The following is a 17,760-nucleotide window of genomic DNA, read 5'->3' on the forward strand; positions in this document are numbered from 1 at the left end:
TTTATTCTTCCTTCTTCTTTCTTCGTCTCCTTCTTCTCCTCCTTCACCTTCTTCCTCTCCTCCTCCTCCTTTTTTTTTTTTTTTGTTTGTTTGTTTTTTGTCAGATTCTTGCTCTGTTGCTCAGGCTGGAGTGCAGTAGTGCAATCACAGCTCACTGCAGTCTTGAACTCCTAGGCTTGGGTGACCCTCCAACCTCAGCCTCCTGAGTAGCTGGGACTACAGGCATGCACCACCACAACCAACTAATTTTTTTTTATTTGTAGAGAACAAGGTCTCTATGTTGCCCAGGCTGGTCTTGAATTCCTGGGCTCAAGGGATCCTCCTGCCTCAGCCTCCCACAGTGCTGGGATTATAGGCATGAGCCACCATGCCCAGCTTCACTTCTTTATCTCACTTCCTCTTTTCTCTCTCTCTCTTTCTTTGACATGGTCTCATTTGTCTTATCCTTTGTAAATTTTTCAAGACTTTTCTTTTCTTTTTTTTTTTTTGAGATGGAGTCTTGCTCTGTCGCCCAGGCTGGAGTGCACTGGCGCGATCTCGGCTTACTGCATTCTCCTGCCTCAGCCTCCTGTGCCTGCCACCACACCCTGCTAATTTTTTGTATTTTTAATAGAGACAGGGTTTCACTGTGTTAGCCAGGATGGTCTCGATCTCCTGACCTCGTGATCCTCCCGCCTCGGCCTCCCAAAGTGCTGGGATTACGGGCGTGAGCCACTGCTCCCAGCTGACTTTTTTTTTTTTTTTTTAAGAGACTGGATCTCACTGTTGGCCAAGCTGGTCTCAAACTCCTGGACTGAAGTGATTCTACCCGTCAGCCTCCCAAGTAGCTGGGACTATAGGTGTGCGCCATTGCATCCAGCTCTAATTCTTCAGGTCTTTCTGGTTTTTCTCCACTCCCCTCTGTCTGCAAATGCCATTATTAAATGTAGCCCCCCCCCCAAAAGGCAAAGAACTAAATAAGATAAAAGCAAAACAGTTTATTCTAGTAACTTATAAATGTTACATTTTAAATTATATGAATTGTCTAAGTCTGTAGCTTGTCTTTAACTCTGCCACTATGATACTTTACGTACTTAGGAACTTTAAACATCTTTTGAATGATTATTGGGATGAAATATTGGGCTTTTAGAGTCTAGAATCCAAAGCAAAGCAGTTATGCAGCTATGGAAGCAATATAGTTGTTCATTGATTTCTTGATTACTCAAGATGAAGGAGTTCATTATTATACGCAGACTTTCATTTAAATATATAAAATATATATATTTTTTAAAAAAACATGAGCCTGGCCAACATGGTGAAACCACATTTCTACTAAAAATACAAAAATTAGCTGGGCTTGGTGGTGCACGTCTGGAATCCCAGCTACTAAGGGGGCTGATACAGGAGAATCACTTGAACCTGGGAGGTGGAGGTTGCAGTGAGCGGAGATCGTGCCACTGCACTCCAGCCTGGGCGACAGAGTGAGACTGCATCTCAAAAATAGAAATAAAAAGTAAGAAAGTAGCCTTCTGGTGGCTTAGTTCTTACCATAGCTTAAAATGAAAGAGGCTCCTAGGTGAAGGTGAGTTGCTGATGTGGAAAAAAACAGGATTTTTTACTCTATTTAAAAACAAAACAATGACAACATATTAGCTAAAGCACTCATTTAGATTGTTTTAAAATTACAAAATAATACATGGTCATTATAAAATGAGTGCAAATAATACAGATTCTGGAGGAATCTTTAGGAAGGCTACCTATCAGGTACTATGCTCATGACCTGGGTGATGGGATTATTATTCTTTTGAAGGCTGCCTGTTTGTATCTTTTTCCTGTTTTTTAGTGAGGTTATTTGGTTTTTGTTAAATTGTTTAAGTTTATTATAGATTCTGGATATTAGACCTTTATTGAACGCAAGTTTGTGAATATTTTTCTCGCATTCTGTAGGTTGTCTCAACCTGTTGATACTTTTTTTTTTTTTTTCTGTGCAGAAGCTCTTTAGTTTAATTAGGTCCCACTTGTCTCTTTTCTTTATGTTGCAATTGTTTCTGGGGACTTACTTATAAATTCTTTGCCAAGTGTATTAGTTTGCACGCTGCTGATAAAGACATACCCGATACTGGGCAAACAAAATAAAGAGGTTTAATGGACTTAACAGTCCACGTGGCTGGGAAGGCCCCACAATCACGGCAGAAGGTGAAAGGCACATCTCATATGGCGACAAACGAGAAGAGAGCCTGTGCAGGGAAACTCCCCTTTTTAAAACCATCAGATCTCATGAGACTTATTCACTATCACACGAACAACATGGTAAAGACCTGTCCCCATGATTCAACTACCTCCCACCAGGTCCCTCCCAAAACACGTGGGAATTCAAGATGAGATTTGGGTGGGGACACAGCTAAACCATATCACCAAGGCTGAACCCAGAATTTCCTAGGTTTTTCTTCTGGGGTTTTTATTGTTTTAGGTATTACATTAAAGCCTTTAATCCATCTTGAGTTAATTTTTGTTTATGGTGAAAGGAATAGGTCCAATTTCAATCTTCTGCATATGGCTAGCCATCTATCCTAACACCATTTATTGAATAGGGAGTCCTTTTTCTTTTGTCTGTTATTGTTGACTTTGCCAAAGATCAGGTGGTTATAGGTGTGTGGCTTTATTTCTGCATTCTCTATGCTATTCCATTGGTCTATGTGTCTGTTTTTATACCAGCATACCAGTACCATGCTGTTTTGGTTACTATAGCCTTGTAGTATATTTTGAAGTTGGGTAATGTGATGCTTCCAGCTTTGCTTTTTTTGCTTAAGATTGCTTTGGCGATTCATGCTCTTTTTTGGTTCTGTATATGAATTTTAGAATAATTTTTCTAATTCTGTCAAAAATGGTTTTGGTAGTTTTATAGGAATAGCATGGAATCTGTGAATTACTTTGGACAGTACAGCCATTTTAACAATATTGATTCTTCCTATACATGAGCATGGAATGTTTTTCCATTTGTTTATGTCATCTCTGATTTCTTTCAGCAGTGTTTTGTAATTCTCATTGTAGAAATCTTTTACCTCCTTGGTAAGCTGTATTCCTAGGTTTCTGTGTGTGTGGTTGTGTGGCTATTATAAATGAGATTATGTTCTTGATTTGGCTCTCAGCTTGGATGTTATTGGTGTATAGAAATGTTACTGAGTTTTATACATTAATTTTCTATCTTGAAACTTTACTGAAGTTATTTATTAGTTCTAGGAGGCTTCTGGCAGAGTCTGTGGGGTTTTTGAGGTATAATATTATATTGTCTGCAAAGAGAGATGGTTGACTTCCTCTGTTTCTATTTGGATGCCTTTTATTTCCTTCTGTTGCGTGATTGTTCTGGTTAGGATTTCCAATACTGTGTTGAATAGTAGTAGTGAGAATGGGCATCCTTGTTTTGTTCCGGTTCTCAAGGGGAATGCTTCTAGCTTTTGCCCATTCAGTATGGTGCTGGCTGTGGGTTTGTCATAGATGGCTCTTATTATTTTGAGGTATCTTCCTTTGATGCCTAATTTATTGAAGGTTTTTAACATGAAGTGATGTTGAATTTTATCAAAAGCCTTTTCTGTATCTATTGAGATGATCATGTGTTTTTTGTAAGTCTGTTTATGTGGTGAATAACATTTATTAACTTGCATATATTGAACCAATCTTGCATCCCAGGAATAAAAGCCCACCTGATTGTGGTGAATAACTTGTTGATGTGCTAGTGTTGTCCTTATAGCTTCTGATACTTTTTTCATTGAGGTTCTGTAGATAGTAAATTTTCTGAGTTGTTCATATGTAAAGATGCCTTTATTATCCCTCATACTTAGTTAACCCCTTGCCTACTTATGCAATTCTTCGTTCAAAATAACTTCTTTCAGAATTTAGAAGGTTTTGGTGTGTTTTTTTCTGTCTTCCAGGATTATTGATGAAATGCTTGATACCAACTTGATTCTTCTACCTTTGTAGGTAACCAGTTATTTCTCTCTAGAAACTTTTGTGGTCTTTTGTATATCCTTAGTGGTTAGATGTTGAGTTTTTTTTTTTTTTTTTAATTCCTTGTGCCTGCCACTCAGAAGACCCTTTCAGTTTGAAAAAAACAGATAAATTTTCATCTATTATTTTTGCATTTTTTTTTCTCCTGTTTTGTCTCCATTCTTTTCTGTGAGTCCTGTTAGAAACATGTTGGAGCCAGGCATGGTGGCTCATGCCTGTAATCCCAGCACTTTGGGAGGCCGACGCAGGTGGATTGCCTGAGGTCAAGAGTTCGAGACCAGCCTGGCCAACATGGTGAAACCCCATTTCTACTAAAAATGCAAAAATTAGCTGGGCGTGGTGGCAGGCACCTGTAATCTCAGCTACTCTGCAGGCTGAGGCAGGAGAATCACTTGAACCCGGGAGATGGAGGTGAGCCAAGATCGTGACACTGCACTCCAGCCTGGGCAACAGAGCAAGGCTCCATTTTTTTTTTTTTTTTTGAGATGGAGTCTCGCTTTGTCACCCAGGTTGGAGTGGAGTGTCCCTGCAATCTCAGCTGACTGCAACCTCTGCCTCCTGGAGTCAAGTGATTCTCCTGCCTCAGTCTCCCAAGTAGCTGGGATTACAGGCACTCGCCACCACATCTGGCTAATTTTTGTATTTTTAGTAGAGACGGGGTTGTGCCATGTTGGCCAGGCTGGTCTTGAATTCCTGACCTCAGGTGATCTGCCTGCCTTGGCCTCCCAAAGTGCTGGGATTACAGGTGTGAGGCACCACACCCTACCAAGACTCTGTCTCAAAAAAAAGAAAAAGAAAAAAAAAAGAAAGATGTTGGAACTACTAGAAGAATACTTTGTTTGTTTGAGACAGAGTCTCGCTCTGTCACCCACGCTGGAGTACAGTGGCGTGATCTTGGCTCACGACAACCTCTGTCTCCTGAGTTCAAGCGATTCTTCTGCCTCAGCCTCCCGAGTAGCTGGGACTACAGGTAGGTGCCACCACGCCTGGCTAATTTTCATATTTTTAGTAGAGACAGTGTTTTGCCATGTTGGCCAGGCTGGTCTCAAATTCCTGACCTCAGGTGATCCACCTGCCTCACCTCCCAAAGTGCTGGGATAACAGGTATGAGCCACCACCACCACACCCGGCCATATTACCTACACCTTTTAACTCTTCTCTTATAATTTCTCTCTCTGAATTTTTGTTGTTCACCATTTGTTTGACATTTGACGTTTTTCTTCTAGCCTTCACCTTCATTATTTGGTCATTGTAAAAATTAATCCAAATAAGCCGGGCACAGTGGCTCACACCTGTAATCCCAGCACTTTGGGAGGCTGAGGTGGGCGGATCATGAGGTCAGGAGTTCGAGACCAGCCTGGCCAATATGTTGAAACCCCATCTCTACTATAAATACAAAAATTAGCTGGGCATGGTGGCGCGTGGCTGTAGTCCCAGCTACGCAGGAGGCTGAGGCAAGAGAATCGCTTGAACCCAGGAGGCGGAGGTTGCAGTGACCCGAGATTGCGCCACTGTACTCTAGCCAGGGCAACAGAGTGAGATGCTGTCTCAAAAAAAAAAAAAAAAAGATTAATCCAAATAATACAGATTCTGTTAAATTAAAATACATATTGTAAACCATAGAGAAACTACCAAATAAAAAGAGAAGTATAGCTAATAAGAGGGATAAAATAGAATGAAAAACACCCAATTAATCTAAAAAAAGATAGAAAAGAATTTTAAAAAGAATAAAGAGATAACAGATGGAAAGCAAATGGCTTTTTATCATAATTTCCAAGATCTTTTTATTATCCAGCTAATTCTTTTCTCTTAAAAACATAATTTTTTATATATTTGGAAGTATCCTATTTTTCTGGCATGTAAATTAGAATGTGTATGTATATTTTAATTTTTAAACAATTTTATTGAGGTATATTTTACATATAAAATTTACTCATTTCAGGCTGGGCAGAGACAGCAGTCTCTACTGAAAATAGCAAAAATAGCCTGGTGTGGTGGTACGTGCCTGTGGTCCCAGCTACTTGGGAGGCTGAGGCTGAGGATCGCTTGAGCCTGGGAAGCAGAGGTTGCAGTGAGCTAAGATCATGCCACTGCACTTCAGCCTGGGTAACAGAGCAAGACCCTGTCTCGATTTAAAAAAAAACAAAAACAAAAACAAACAAACAACCATTTCAATTATAGAATTCACTGATTTTTTAATACTTTACCTAGTGATGAAACTATCCCCATAATATAATTTTTTAAAATTATTCTTTTTATAACATCTGTTTCCTTCAAGATCAGTTGTTCTATTTGTTCGTCTCTACTTTCCCTGCCTCTTTTTGTTTTTTTAGAAAATATGAGGCTCAGCCGGGCGCAGTGGCTCATGCCTGTAACCCCAGCACTTTGGGAAGCTGAGGCGGGCGGATCACCTGAGGTCAGGGGTTCGAGACCAGCCTGGCCAACGTGGTGAAACCCTGTCTGTACTAAAAATACAAAACTTAGCCAGGTGTGGTGGCACATGCCTATAGTTCCAGCTACTCGGGAGGCTGAGGCAGGAAAATTGCTTGAACCTGGGAAGCAGAGGTTGCAGTGAGCCAAGGTCGCACCACTGCACTCCAGCCTGGGCAACAGAGCAAGACTCCATCTCAAAAAAAAAAAGAAAAAAAAGAACCAAAATAACAACTTCTGCCTCTGCTGCAGCCATCTCCTATGTCTGTTCTCAAATATTGTTCTAGCTCTTCAATGGAAAAACTTTAAACTCATCTTAGTAATAAGGTTTATTCAGTAAATTTATGTTTAGCTCCTTGTTAAAAATTATACGTGAGAGCTGGGTGCAGTGGTTCACGCCTGTAATCCCAGCACTTTGGGAGACCAACGCGGGTGGATCACCTGAGGTCAGGAGTTCGAGACCAGCCTGGGCAACATGGCGAAACCTCGTCTCTACTAAAAATACAAAAATTAGCTGGTTGTGGTGGTGTGTGCCTGTAATCCCAGCTACTTGAGAGGCTGAGGCAGGAGAATCACTTGAGCCCGGGAGGTGGAGGTTGCAGTGAGCTGAGATTGCGCCATTGCACTCCAGCCTGGGTGACAGTGAGACTCCGTCTCAAAAAACAAAACAAAACAAAACTAAAATTATACATGAGGCCAGGCGCAGTGGCTCACACCTGTAATCCCAGCACTTTGGGAGGCCAAGGCGGGTGGATCACCTGAGGTCAGGGGTTCAAGACCAGCCTGGCCAACATGGCGAAAACTGTCGCTACTAAAAATACAAAAAATTAGTTGGGCATGGTGGCACACGCCTGTTATCCCAGCTACTTGGGAGGATGAGGCAGGAGAATCACTTGAACCTGGGAGGCGGAGGTTGCAGTGAGCTGTGATCACACCACTGCACTCCGGCTTTTGCAACCAGTGAGACTCTGTCTCAAAAAAAAATTGTACATATCCAAAACATGTTGAAACTTTGGTATAAAGTCTGTTTGTTGTTTCCTGCCCTATTTGTGCTATCATCAGCTGATTTCCTACTACTTAGATTCATAGGTAGCTGGAATTGAGTAAGGCCTATAGAGGTCATCTAGTTTATTATTCCTTTAAATGCTATTGCTATTGCCATCATGCCAGTAAAGGAATGAAAAGCAAATCAGCTTGTATGCATTTTTCTTTCTTTTTTTTTTTTTTAAGAGACAGGGTCTCACTCTGTCACCTAGGGTGGAGTACAGTGGCCTGATCACAGCTCACTGCAGACCTTAAATTTCTGGGCTCCAGTGATCCTCTTGCATTGGCCTCCTGAGTAGCTGGGACTACAGGAACGTTCCAGCACATCCAGCTAATATTTTTTATTTTTAGTTTTGCAGAGATAAGGTCTTGAACTCTTAGCCTCAAGAGATCCTCCCACCTTGGCCTCCCAAAGCACTAGGATTATAGACATGAGCCACTGAGGCTGACCTCCTGTGTGCATTTTCTACCTCATGAGATTTTAGAAGTGGGAAATGGGAAGCCATCAAGATCCAAGAGGATACTTCCCTTATCTCATCTTCTTCCCTGTTGCACAGTCTCTTGTCTCTGCTTTATGTCCTATGTCTATGTCATGGGCAGTCTGGCCTCCTCATTTCTCATACAGCTAACAAAACATAGCTACCACAGCCCCACAGAGCTTTCATATCCAAAAGCTCAACAGAATCTAACTATAGTCTGTCCCAATTCCATATTACCAAAAGAGCAAATCTCATTGCCCTAATTTGGCTTATGCTTGACCCAGTCAGCTGTGGCAGAGGAGTCACATGGCCTGTACCCATTCATCATGGGACACTGGGGAAGACTGTTAGAAGATAGTCGAATTTGAGCAGAGACACTGATTACTGAAATTAATTAGGTGGGTAGTTAGTTAATACTCCAATAAAAAATTCCTATTAAAGCTATTATCCAATAATGAAGTCACTACATGCATTGCTATGGAACAAAAGGAAAGTACAAATAATAGCAGAGATGTCCAGCTTTCTACTGAAAAAATTCTTAAGTGTTTTCATTTCCCCAAAATCTTTAAAATATCAGGAAACTGGACAATGCTGAGAATGCAAAATGAAGCAAAGGTGTTAGTTAACAGTGCCAGTTCTCATTATGAGATTGAAAATTAAGAGTTCCCATGAGCACAACACAGAAGTAATTCTTAAACCATTCTAAATTTATTTGTCTTTGTTCTATTCAGCAATTTATTGACAGTGGATAAGGGATAATATTACCCCTTCTGTCCATGCAAAGTTTTCAGCTCAGAATTGAGGTTTTATGTTGCCTAAGAATCCAGTCACCTCAGGTCAAACCTTCAGCTGACAGAGTACAGTCTTTTACTATGATAGTAGTTCTAAAATATGAACTGCTAAGGAAATTAAAATGAGAAATCAGTTTGGGAAGATGAAAATGTTTTGAAGATAGATGATAGTGATGGTTGCACAACAGTGTTACTGTACTTAATGCCACTGAATCATACACTTAAAAATGGTTAAAACGGACACGTGTGGTGACTCATGTCTATAATCACAGTTATTCGGGAGGCCATGGCAGGAGGATCACTTCAACCCAGGAGTTCAAGACCATTTGGGGCAACATAAGGAGACTCTGTCTCCAGAAAATTAAAAGAAATTAGTTGTTCAAGACCAGCCTGACTAACATGGAGAAGCTGCATCTCTACTTAAAATACAAAATTAGCCAGGCATGGTGGTACATGCCTGTAATCCCAGCTACTTGGGAGGCTGAGGCAGGAGAATCACCTGAACCTGGGAGGTGGAAGTTGCAGTGAGCCAAGATCATGCCATTGCACTCCAGCCTGGGCAACAAGAGCAAAACTCCATCTCTCAAAGAAAAAAGAAATAAAGAAATTAGCCAGGCGTGATAGCACATGCCTGTAGTCCCAGCTGCTTGGGAGGCTGAGGTGGGAGGACTGCTTGAGCCCAGCAGGTCAGGGCTGCAGTGAGCTGTAATTGTGTCACTGCACAATTGTGTCACCCAATTATGGGCTAAAGTGAGACCTTGTCTCTAAAAAAAAAAAAAAAAAAAAAAAAGGTTAAAATGTATATTCCACCAGAGTAAAACAAAGAGAAGTCATATAGGTTAAAAGAAAAAACATAAAACATTAAATGAGGACCAAAATACTACAATAAGAAAAAAACAAAGGCCAGGTGCAATGACTCATGCCTGTAATCCCAGCACTTTGGGAGGCTAAGGCGGGAGGATCACTTGAGTCTAGGAGTTTGAGACCAGCCTGGGCAACATAGCGAGACCCCATGTCTAAAAAAGATGAAAAATTAGCTGGGCTTGGTAGCAGATATCTGTAATCCCAGCTACTTGGGAGGCTGAAGTGGGAGGATCACTTGAGCCCAGGAAGTTAAGGCTGCAGTGAGCTGTGATCATGCCACGGCACTCCATCCTGGGCAACAGTAAGACCCTGTCTCCAAAAAAAAAAAAAAAAAAAAATAGACAAATAGAGAAAACTATCTGTGCGTTTGTGTTTTTTGTTTTCTGGCACGGATTGACTTTACTTGTAAGTATCAACATTTTAATGAATCAGATTCTATCATATACTAAAAGTTTTAAAAAAAGGCAACGTAAACTCTTATTGATATATCAACAGCTTGTACAGCCAAGCATTTCTTTTGCAAAGAGAAAAAGTCCGAGCTATATCTAAAGAGTTAATTCTTTTGGCTAGGCATGGTGGCTCACACCTGTAATCCCAGCACTTTGGGAGGCTGAGGCGGGCGGATCACAAGGTCAGGAGTTCAAGACCAGTCTGGTCAACGTGGTGAAACGCCATCTCTACTAAAAATACAAAAATTAACCAGGCGCAGTGGTGTGGGCCTGTAGTCCTAGCTACTCAGGAGGCTGAGGCAGGAGAAGCACTTGAACCTGGGAGGCGGTGGTTGCAGTGAGCTGAAATCATGCCACCGCCCTCTAGCCTGGGCAACAGAGTGAGACTCCTTTCCTATTTTTTTTTTTTTTTTTGAGACGGAGTCTCGCTCTGTCACCCAGGCTGGAGTGCAGTGGCACAATCTCAGCTCACTGCAACCTCTGCCTCCCGGGTTTAAGCGCTTCTCCTGCCTCAGCCTCCTGAGTAGCTGGAATTACGGGCATGTGCCACCATGCCCGGCTAATTTTATTTATATTTTTAGTAGCGACGGGGTTTCTCCATGTTGATTAGGCTGGTCTCAAACTCCTGACCTCAGGTGATCCACCCATATTGGCCTCCCAAAGTGGTGGGATTGCAGGCGTGAGCCACCGCGCCTGGCCAATAGTTACTTCTTTTAAGACTTACTCATATATGGTGGTGTCTCTACAAGATAAGAAAATTTCTTTATGTATTTATTAAGTTATGATATTGAACAAGGTAAAGAATAGGGACAATAAATTCTGTTTGTGTTGTATTGAATATTTTAATATCCTAACAGAAAGCAGATTTACAATATCTTTGTAGCGTTTGGACAACTTAATTTAGTTAATTACAATTTGAATGTTAAAATTTCGACTGATCTTTTCTCTCAGATAATTTAAATGTAAAATTTTTAAGAACTGAAAGTTTTTATTGAAAGTCCTTTAAAGAGAATTTTATTGATAAGTCTATGCTTTTGAAAATAGGTTCCAATTTATTGTGCCTAAAGAATGGAACAGCAAATATAGACCTGTATGCATTCATCTTGCTGGAACAGGAGATCATGTAAGACTTTATTATAATGCCTTAATCTCTAGCTAATTTGTTAACATATTCTCCTTAACAGAAGTGGCTACTATATTCTTTTGAGTATGTGTTCTTTTCTTTCCTTAGCATTACTGGAGGCGACGAACACTAATGGCCCGTCCTATGATTAAAGAAGCCCGAATGGCTTCTTTATTGTTAGAAAACCCTTATTATATCCTTTTGTGATATTTAAGAAATCTTTTGCCTTGTTTATTTATTGATATATTTAGTCATCAAAAGGAATGATAGTAACCAAGTTTTCTAAACCAGTTAAATTTAGTCATCAGTTCAGAAAATACTTAAGGAGCAAGAGTCAAAAGGAGTGAAAGACTATTTCATGCTTTTTAAAAATTAACATAAGGATTGTACTTCTATTGTGCAGTAAAGAAATTGTACTTCCATTTCTTGGGAGACTTATGCTAGATTTTAATATTAGTAAGTCAAATGTTTGCTATTAAGGAAACACTCATGTTTTAAATGCATTTACAGTATCAGTTGAGGTTTAGACAGTTCTTAACTTAATTTTCAAGATGACGTCAGACTATTCACAGAAGAAGAAATGAAACTGGTGCACAGATATAAAGAAATGTTCAACGTTGCTGGTAATAAATGTAGAGTTAAAACAACAATGATCAAATATTTTTAAAAAGAACAATACTGGTGAGGCTGCTTTGAAATGGGCACTCTTGTTACTAATGACTGAAAATTAGTTCAACCGTTTGAGAAAACATATTTTACCATATGTATCAGGAGCTTTGAAACATCACATCCCTTGACAAAATGATTTTGATTCTGGAAATTTATTCTAAGGATAAAAACTAAGAAAAAATTAAATAAAAACATGTTTGTATAGCTTTAGTAAACATGTCAGTAAAGCATTAGAAATAGCTAAATGTCTAAAATAGAAATAGTTATGTAAACTGTGATTCATAATATTGGAATTTTATGCAATTGGTTGTATTCCATTTATTTCTCTACCTGTGTTATATTTATTTCTCTACCACTTACCACCTTTGTGACCTTGGACATGTTACATAACCTTTTAGTACCTCAATTTTCTCATTGATAAATGGGAATAATCTCTTAGGTTATTGAGATTATTAAATGATTAATACTGTCTAGAACAGTGCCTGATAAATAATAAGCATTCAGTAAGTTTTAACTGTTATTAATAAAAAGTTTACGATAATGTATGACCAGTATTTCTGATGTGAATATAGGATATAGGCCAGGTGCAATGGCTCACGCCTGTAATCCCAGGACTTTGGGAGGCCGAGGTGGGCAGATGATCTGAGGTCAGGAGTTTGAGACCAGCCTGGCCAACATGGTGAAACCCCGTCTCTGCTAAAAATATAAAATTAGCCTGGCATGCTGGCGTATGCCTATAATCCCAACTACTCAGGAGGCTGAGGCAGGAGAATCACTTGAACCCAGGAGACAGGTTGCAGTGAGCCAAGATCACACCATTGCATTCCAGCCTGGGCAAAAAGAGTGAAACTGTGTCAAAAAAAAAAAAAAAAAGAAAAGGAAATAGGATATAAAACTCTATGGTGTGGCACAGGTATGCAAAAAAAAAAACTAAAAACAAAATCCAAAGCAAAAACTGTGCATTGGCCTGGCACGGTGGCTCACGCCCTGTAATCCCAACACTTTGGGAGGCCAAGGCAGGAGGATCACCTGAGGTCAGGAGTTCGAGACCAGCCTGGCCAACATGGCAAAACCCCTATCTCTACTAAAAATACAAAAATTAGCCAGGCGTGGTGGCGTGTGCCTGTAATCCCAGCTACTTGGGAGGCTGAGGCAGGAGAATCACTTGAACCCAAGAGGCAGAAGTTGCAGTGAGCCGCCTGCACTCCAGCCTGGGCGACGGAGCAAGACTGCGCCTCAAAAAAAAAAAAAAAAAAAAGTGGATAAAGAGAAATACACCAAAATGTTAATATGGTTGTCTGTAGATAAAGTAGTTGTTCTTTAATCTGATTTTTTGTACTTTTTGGATTTTCTATAATAAAAATTTTATGAACGAAATAAAAAATCAATAAACTTCATTTTAAATTTAAATTGAAGATTGTACAACCCTGTTAATTTACTGAAAACATTAATAAGTATACTTTATTGGCTGAATTATGTGATATATGATTTTTTTTTTTTTTTTTTTTGAGACGGAGTCTCGCTGTCGCCCCAGGCTGGAGTGCAGTGGCACAATCTTGGCTCACTGCAGGCTCCGCCCCCCAGGGTTCACGCCATTCTCCTGCCTCAGCCTCCAGCGTAGCTGGTACTACAGGCGCCCGCCACCTCGCCCAGCTAATTTTTTGTATTTTTAGTAGAGATGGGGTTTCACCATGTTAGCCAGGATGGTCTCGATCTCCTGACCTCGTGATCCGCCCGCCTTGGCCTCCCAAAGTGCTGGGATTACAGGCGTGAGCCACTGCACCCGGCCTATGTGATATATGATTATATCAGTAAAGCTGGGTTTTTTTTTTAAAAAAAAAAAGGAAAATAATTAAGTTGAAAACTTAAGAACTTCTAAACAGCCTACTTAAGATAATTAGAATGGAGTTATTTCAGTATTAAATTGTGTAAAATTTAACTATTTAATGTACTCTCAGACAAACAAATTATTTAATTATTTTAAAACTTTCTCTTTGACCCACATTCTTAAATGGCTGCAGGAAACCCAAGGACCAAGTGTAAGTATATATCACTTTCATTTTTGCAGTCTTTTTACCCAATATCCAGCAGTATTAAAATTTTGGTTGCCTTCAGTTAACCATTTCTAAATTGAATACCTAAATATTACGGGGGGGGAGTTCTGTTATAAAACTGTAGTATGAATACTGACTTTAATTTTTATTTTTAAGATTTTTGCATTTTAATGTCTGTTAAGGAAATACAATAAAAAATTTTAACAGGTAGACTTAATATATAGTTTAGTTGTGAAACTGTAAATGAAGAAATGATAAAACCCTTTCTTTATTTTTTTTGAGACGGAGTCATTCTGTTGCCCAGTCTGGAGTGCACTGGTGCGATCTCAGCTCACTGGAACCTCTGCCTCCTGGGTTCAAGTGATTCTCCTGCCTCAGCCTCCCAAGTAGCTGGAATTACAGGCATGCACCACCACACCTGGCTAATTTTTGTATGTTTAGTAGAGATGGGCTTTCACCATGTTGGTCAGGCTGGTCTCAAACTCCTGACCTCAAGTGATCCACCCACCTTGGCCTCCCAAAGTGCTGGGATTATAGGCGTGAGCCACTGTGCCCAGCCTACCTTTTCCTTTTTAAGGTACATTTACTTTGTGTAATTAGACACTTTATTCTTACAATGCATAGTATAGAAAATCTGAAGATAAACTTTCTCTTTTCAGTCTTTTAAAATGATAAACTCCAAGGCATTTCCATAATCTATATTGTGTTTGGTTTGGTTCAGTCAATAAATATTTGACCCGAGACACTGGGAATACTGCAACAATAAGACAACATTTTCTCATAAAGTTCATATTCTAGTGTGGGAGATAGATAACAATAAATAAGGTGATTTCAGATATTTATCAATGACCAGTGAATGAAGTAAAGCAGGGCAATTGTATAGAGAGTAATATGGGATGTGGTGTAGTAACAGTATTATATATGAGAGCATGATATAATGAGAAGGAGCCACCTGCATGAAGACTTGGAATAAGATCAGCCACAGAGAAGGAAAAGTAAATGAAAAGCCCAATGTAAGCATCAGGAGGGGAGAGTAGTACAAGATGAGGTCAGAAAGATAGGCAAGGGCTGGCTGCAGTGGCTCACACATGTAATCCCAGCACTTTGGGAGGCCAAGGTGGGTGGATCACTTGATGTCAGTAGTTCGAGACCAGCCTGACCAACATGGTAAAACCCTGTGTCTACTAAAAATACAAAAATTAGCCAGGCATGGTGGTATGCACCTGTAGTCCCAACTACTGGTGAGGCCGAGGCAGGAGAATCGCTTGAACCTAGGAGGCGGAGGTTGCAGTGAGCGGATACCATGCTGCTGCATCCAGCCTAGACGACAGAGCAAGACTCCATCCCCCCCCCAAAAAAAAAAAAAAAAAAGACAAGGACCAGATGGTGAAAAGCCATCATGCTTTGAATGTGAATGATCTGAAAGTGCAATGGGAAGTGTCTAGAGGACTGTAAGCAGATGAGTGGCCTGATTTATATTTTTTAAAACCTACTTTGGCTACTTAGGTTTACTGGGGCAAGAGTAGCAGCAGAGAAAACAAATAGGAAGCTATTGCAATGATGCAGGAAAGAGTAGTGACTTTAGTTTAACTAGGTAGTAGTGGAAATGGAGAGAAGTTTTCCTGAGTTCAAGATATAGTTAAGTTTAAATAATAGGACTTGTGTATGAATTGGATGGTGTGGGAGGGAAATCAAAAGTTCTGGGCCAGGCGCAGTGGCTCACGCCTGTAATCCCAGCACTTTGGGAGTCTGAGGCGGGCAGGTCACAAGGTCAGGAGATTGAGACCATCCTGGCTAACACGCTGAAACCCCATCTCTACTAAAGATACAACAAAATCCGGGCGTGGTGGTGGGCACCTGTAGTCTCAGCTACTCAGGAGGCTGAGGCAGGAGAATGGCGTGAACCCAGGAGGCGGAGCTTACAGTGAGCCGAGATTGCGCCACTGCACTCCAGCCCGGGCGACAGAGCGAGACTCCGTCTCAAAAAAAAAAAAAGTTCTGACTTGGATGTGTCAAATTTGTAATTTCTGTTAAACCTGCAAGTGGAGAAATCAAGTAGGCAGTTGGAAAGTGCTGGAGATGTAGATTTGGAAGTCCCATGTTCTATGTGGTCATAGCATGAAAGAGGTATAGATGAAAGTAGGATGGGGTGGAGGCAAACCGGTATACTATGAAGAATGAACCTTGATAGTTTATAATGAACTTTGTGAAACCTTGTGAAAAATTAAAGGCCAAGCTAAGTAGTTGAAGAATTTCCACTTTTTTTTTTTTTTTGAGATGGAGTTTCGCTCTTGTTGCCCAGGCTGGAGTGCAATGGCGTGATCTCTGCTCTCTGCAACCTCCGCCTTCTGGGTTCAAGCAATTCTCCTGCCTCAGCCTCCCGAGTAGCTGGGATTACAGGCATGCGCCACCACGCCCAGCTAATTTTGTATTTTTAGTAGAGACAGGGTTTCTCCATGTTGGTCAGGCTGGTCTCGAACTCCCGACCTCAGGTGATCCTCCCGCCTCAGCCCCCCAAAGTGCTGGGATTACAGGCAGCAGCCACCGCGCCCGGCTGAAGAATTTCCACTTTGGAACCAAGCCCAGAATTCAGAATTAGGTATGTAATTTTTACCTTATCCATAAATTGGTTAAAAAGCAAGAGGAGTTTATTTAGGTCTAGTGAGAGGCAGCCTGGGTTTAATAGAAAGACTGACTTTGGAGTCATACAGGCATAGGTTGGAATTGTAACATTTGTTTACTGATTACCTCATTCATAAAATGCGAATACTATGTAATTTCTTCCATGTAGAAGTGTTGTGAGAATTATAATGTTTATAAAATATTGTATCACATACTGTATACTCAAGTCAGGAAATATAATAATGGCCCTATGTATTTGTTTTATTTTTCTCTAATAATTCATCATAAGAAATGGCTTACTGACTGGGTGCGGTGGCTTATACCTGTAATCCCAGCACTTTGGAAGGCTGAGATGGACAGATTGCATGAGTCCAGGAGTTCAAGACCAGCCTGTGCAACATGGCAAAACCCTGTCTCTATAAAGCATACCCCCCGCCCCTAAAAAAAAAATGGCCAGGTGCAGTGGCTCACGCCTGTAATCCCAGCACTTGGGAGGCCGAGGCAGGTGGATCACCTGAGGTCAGAAGTTCGAGACCAGCCTGGCCAACAGGGTAAAACCCTGTCTCTACTAAAAATACAGAAATTAGCTGGGCATGGTGGTGGGCACCTGTAATCCAACTACTCGGGATGCTGAGGCAGGAGAATCGCTTGAACCCAGGAGGCAGAGGTTGCAGTGAGCCAAGATCGCCCCATTGCACTCCAGCTTGAGTGACAAGCGCGAAACTCCATCTAAAAAAAAAAAAAAAAAATTAGCCAGACATGATGGTGCACACCTGTAGTCCCAGCTACTCAGGAGGCTGAGGTGGGAGAATCACCTGAGCCTGGCAAGTCGAGGCTGTCGTGAGCCATGATCAAGCCACTTCACTCCAGCCTGGGCAATGAGAGTGAGACTCTTGTCTCAAAAAAAAGAAAAAAGAAATGGTTTGCAATGTAAATCACAGATACTTCTCTGTCGCTCTCTCTTTTTAAAAAGCCATCTTAAGTCTGTTTTCATCAAAAGTGCTGAAACAATTTGAGACCGAGTCTACTATTATAAATAACTACTGTCCCAGAATTTCATATCAGTAACTTCTACTAAAAGAGCAAACTGGGGGACCTGAGAATTCAAGGCTCCCATACAAGGCTAAAAGAAAAAGTTGGGGAAATTGTGTAATCATAAATAGAAAAATGACTTGAGGATAGGAAACAAAGATAAGAATAATTTTTTTTTTTTTCTGATGAAGCATGACTATGATCTGTTTGGACGAAGGA

At 40.6% G+C, this 17,760-nt stretch overlaps 1 protein-coding gene across 6 annotated transcripts in view; it reads left to right on the plus strand.

The window, feature by feature from the left end:
- ABHD18 (abhydrolase domain containing 18) overlaps nucleotides 1–17,760 on the plus strand; it is a 74,227-nt gene that overhangs the window by 32,333 nt on the left and 24,134 nt on the right. The window contains exons 5-8 of one of the 6 annotated variants that reach the window (XM_063705529.1): nucleotides 3,909–3,953; nucleotides 11,086–11,164; nucleotides 11,273–11,357; nucleotides 13,845–13,872. In XM_063705529.1, the coding sequence (XP_063561599.1) occupies nucleotides 3,909–3,953; nucleotides 11,086–11,164; nucleotides 11,273–11,357; nucleotides 13,845–13,872 (237 nt within the window). Of the gene's footprint in view, nucleotides 1–3,908; nucleotides 3,954–11,085; nucleotides 11,165–11,272; nucleotides 11,358–11,714; nucleotides 16,487–17,760 lie in introns of those variants that run through there. The other 5 variants (XM_055385337.2, XM_019025914.4, XM_063705528.1 and 2 more) reach the window with 5 other exon arrangements.

Source organism: Gorilla gorilla, chromosome 3 (genome assembly GCF_029281585.2).
Source record: "Gorilla gorilla gorilla isolate KB3781 chromosome 3, NHGRI_mGorGor1-v2.1_pri, whole genome shotgun sequence".
NCBI lineage: Eukaryota > Metazoa > Chordata > Mammalia > Primates > Hominidae > Gorilla > Gorilla gorilla.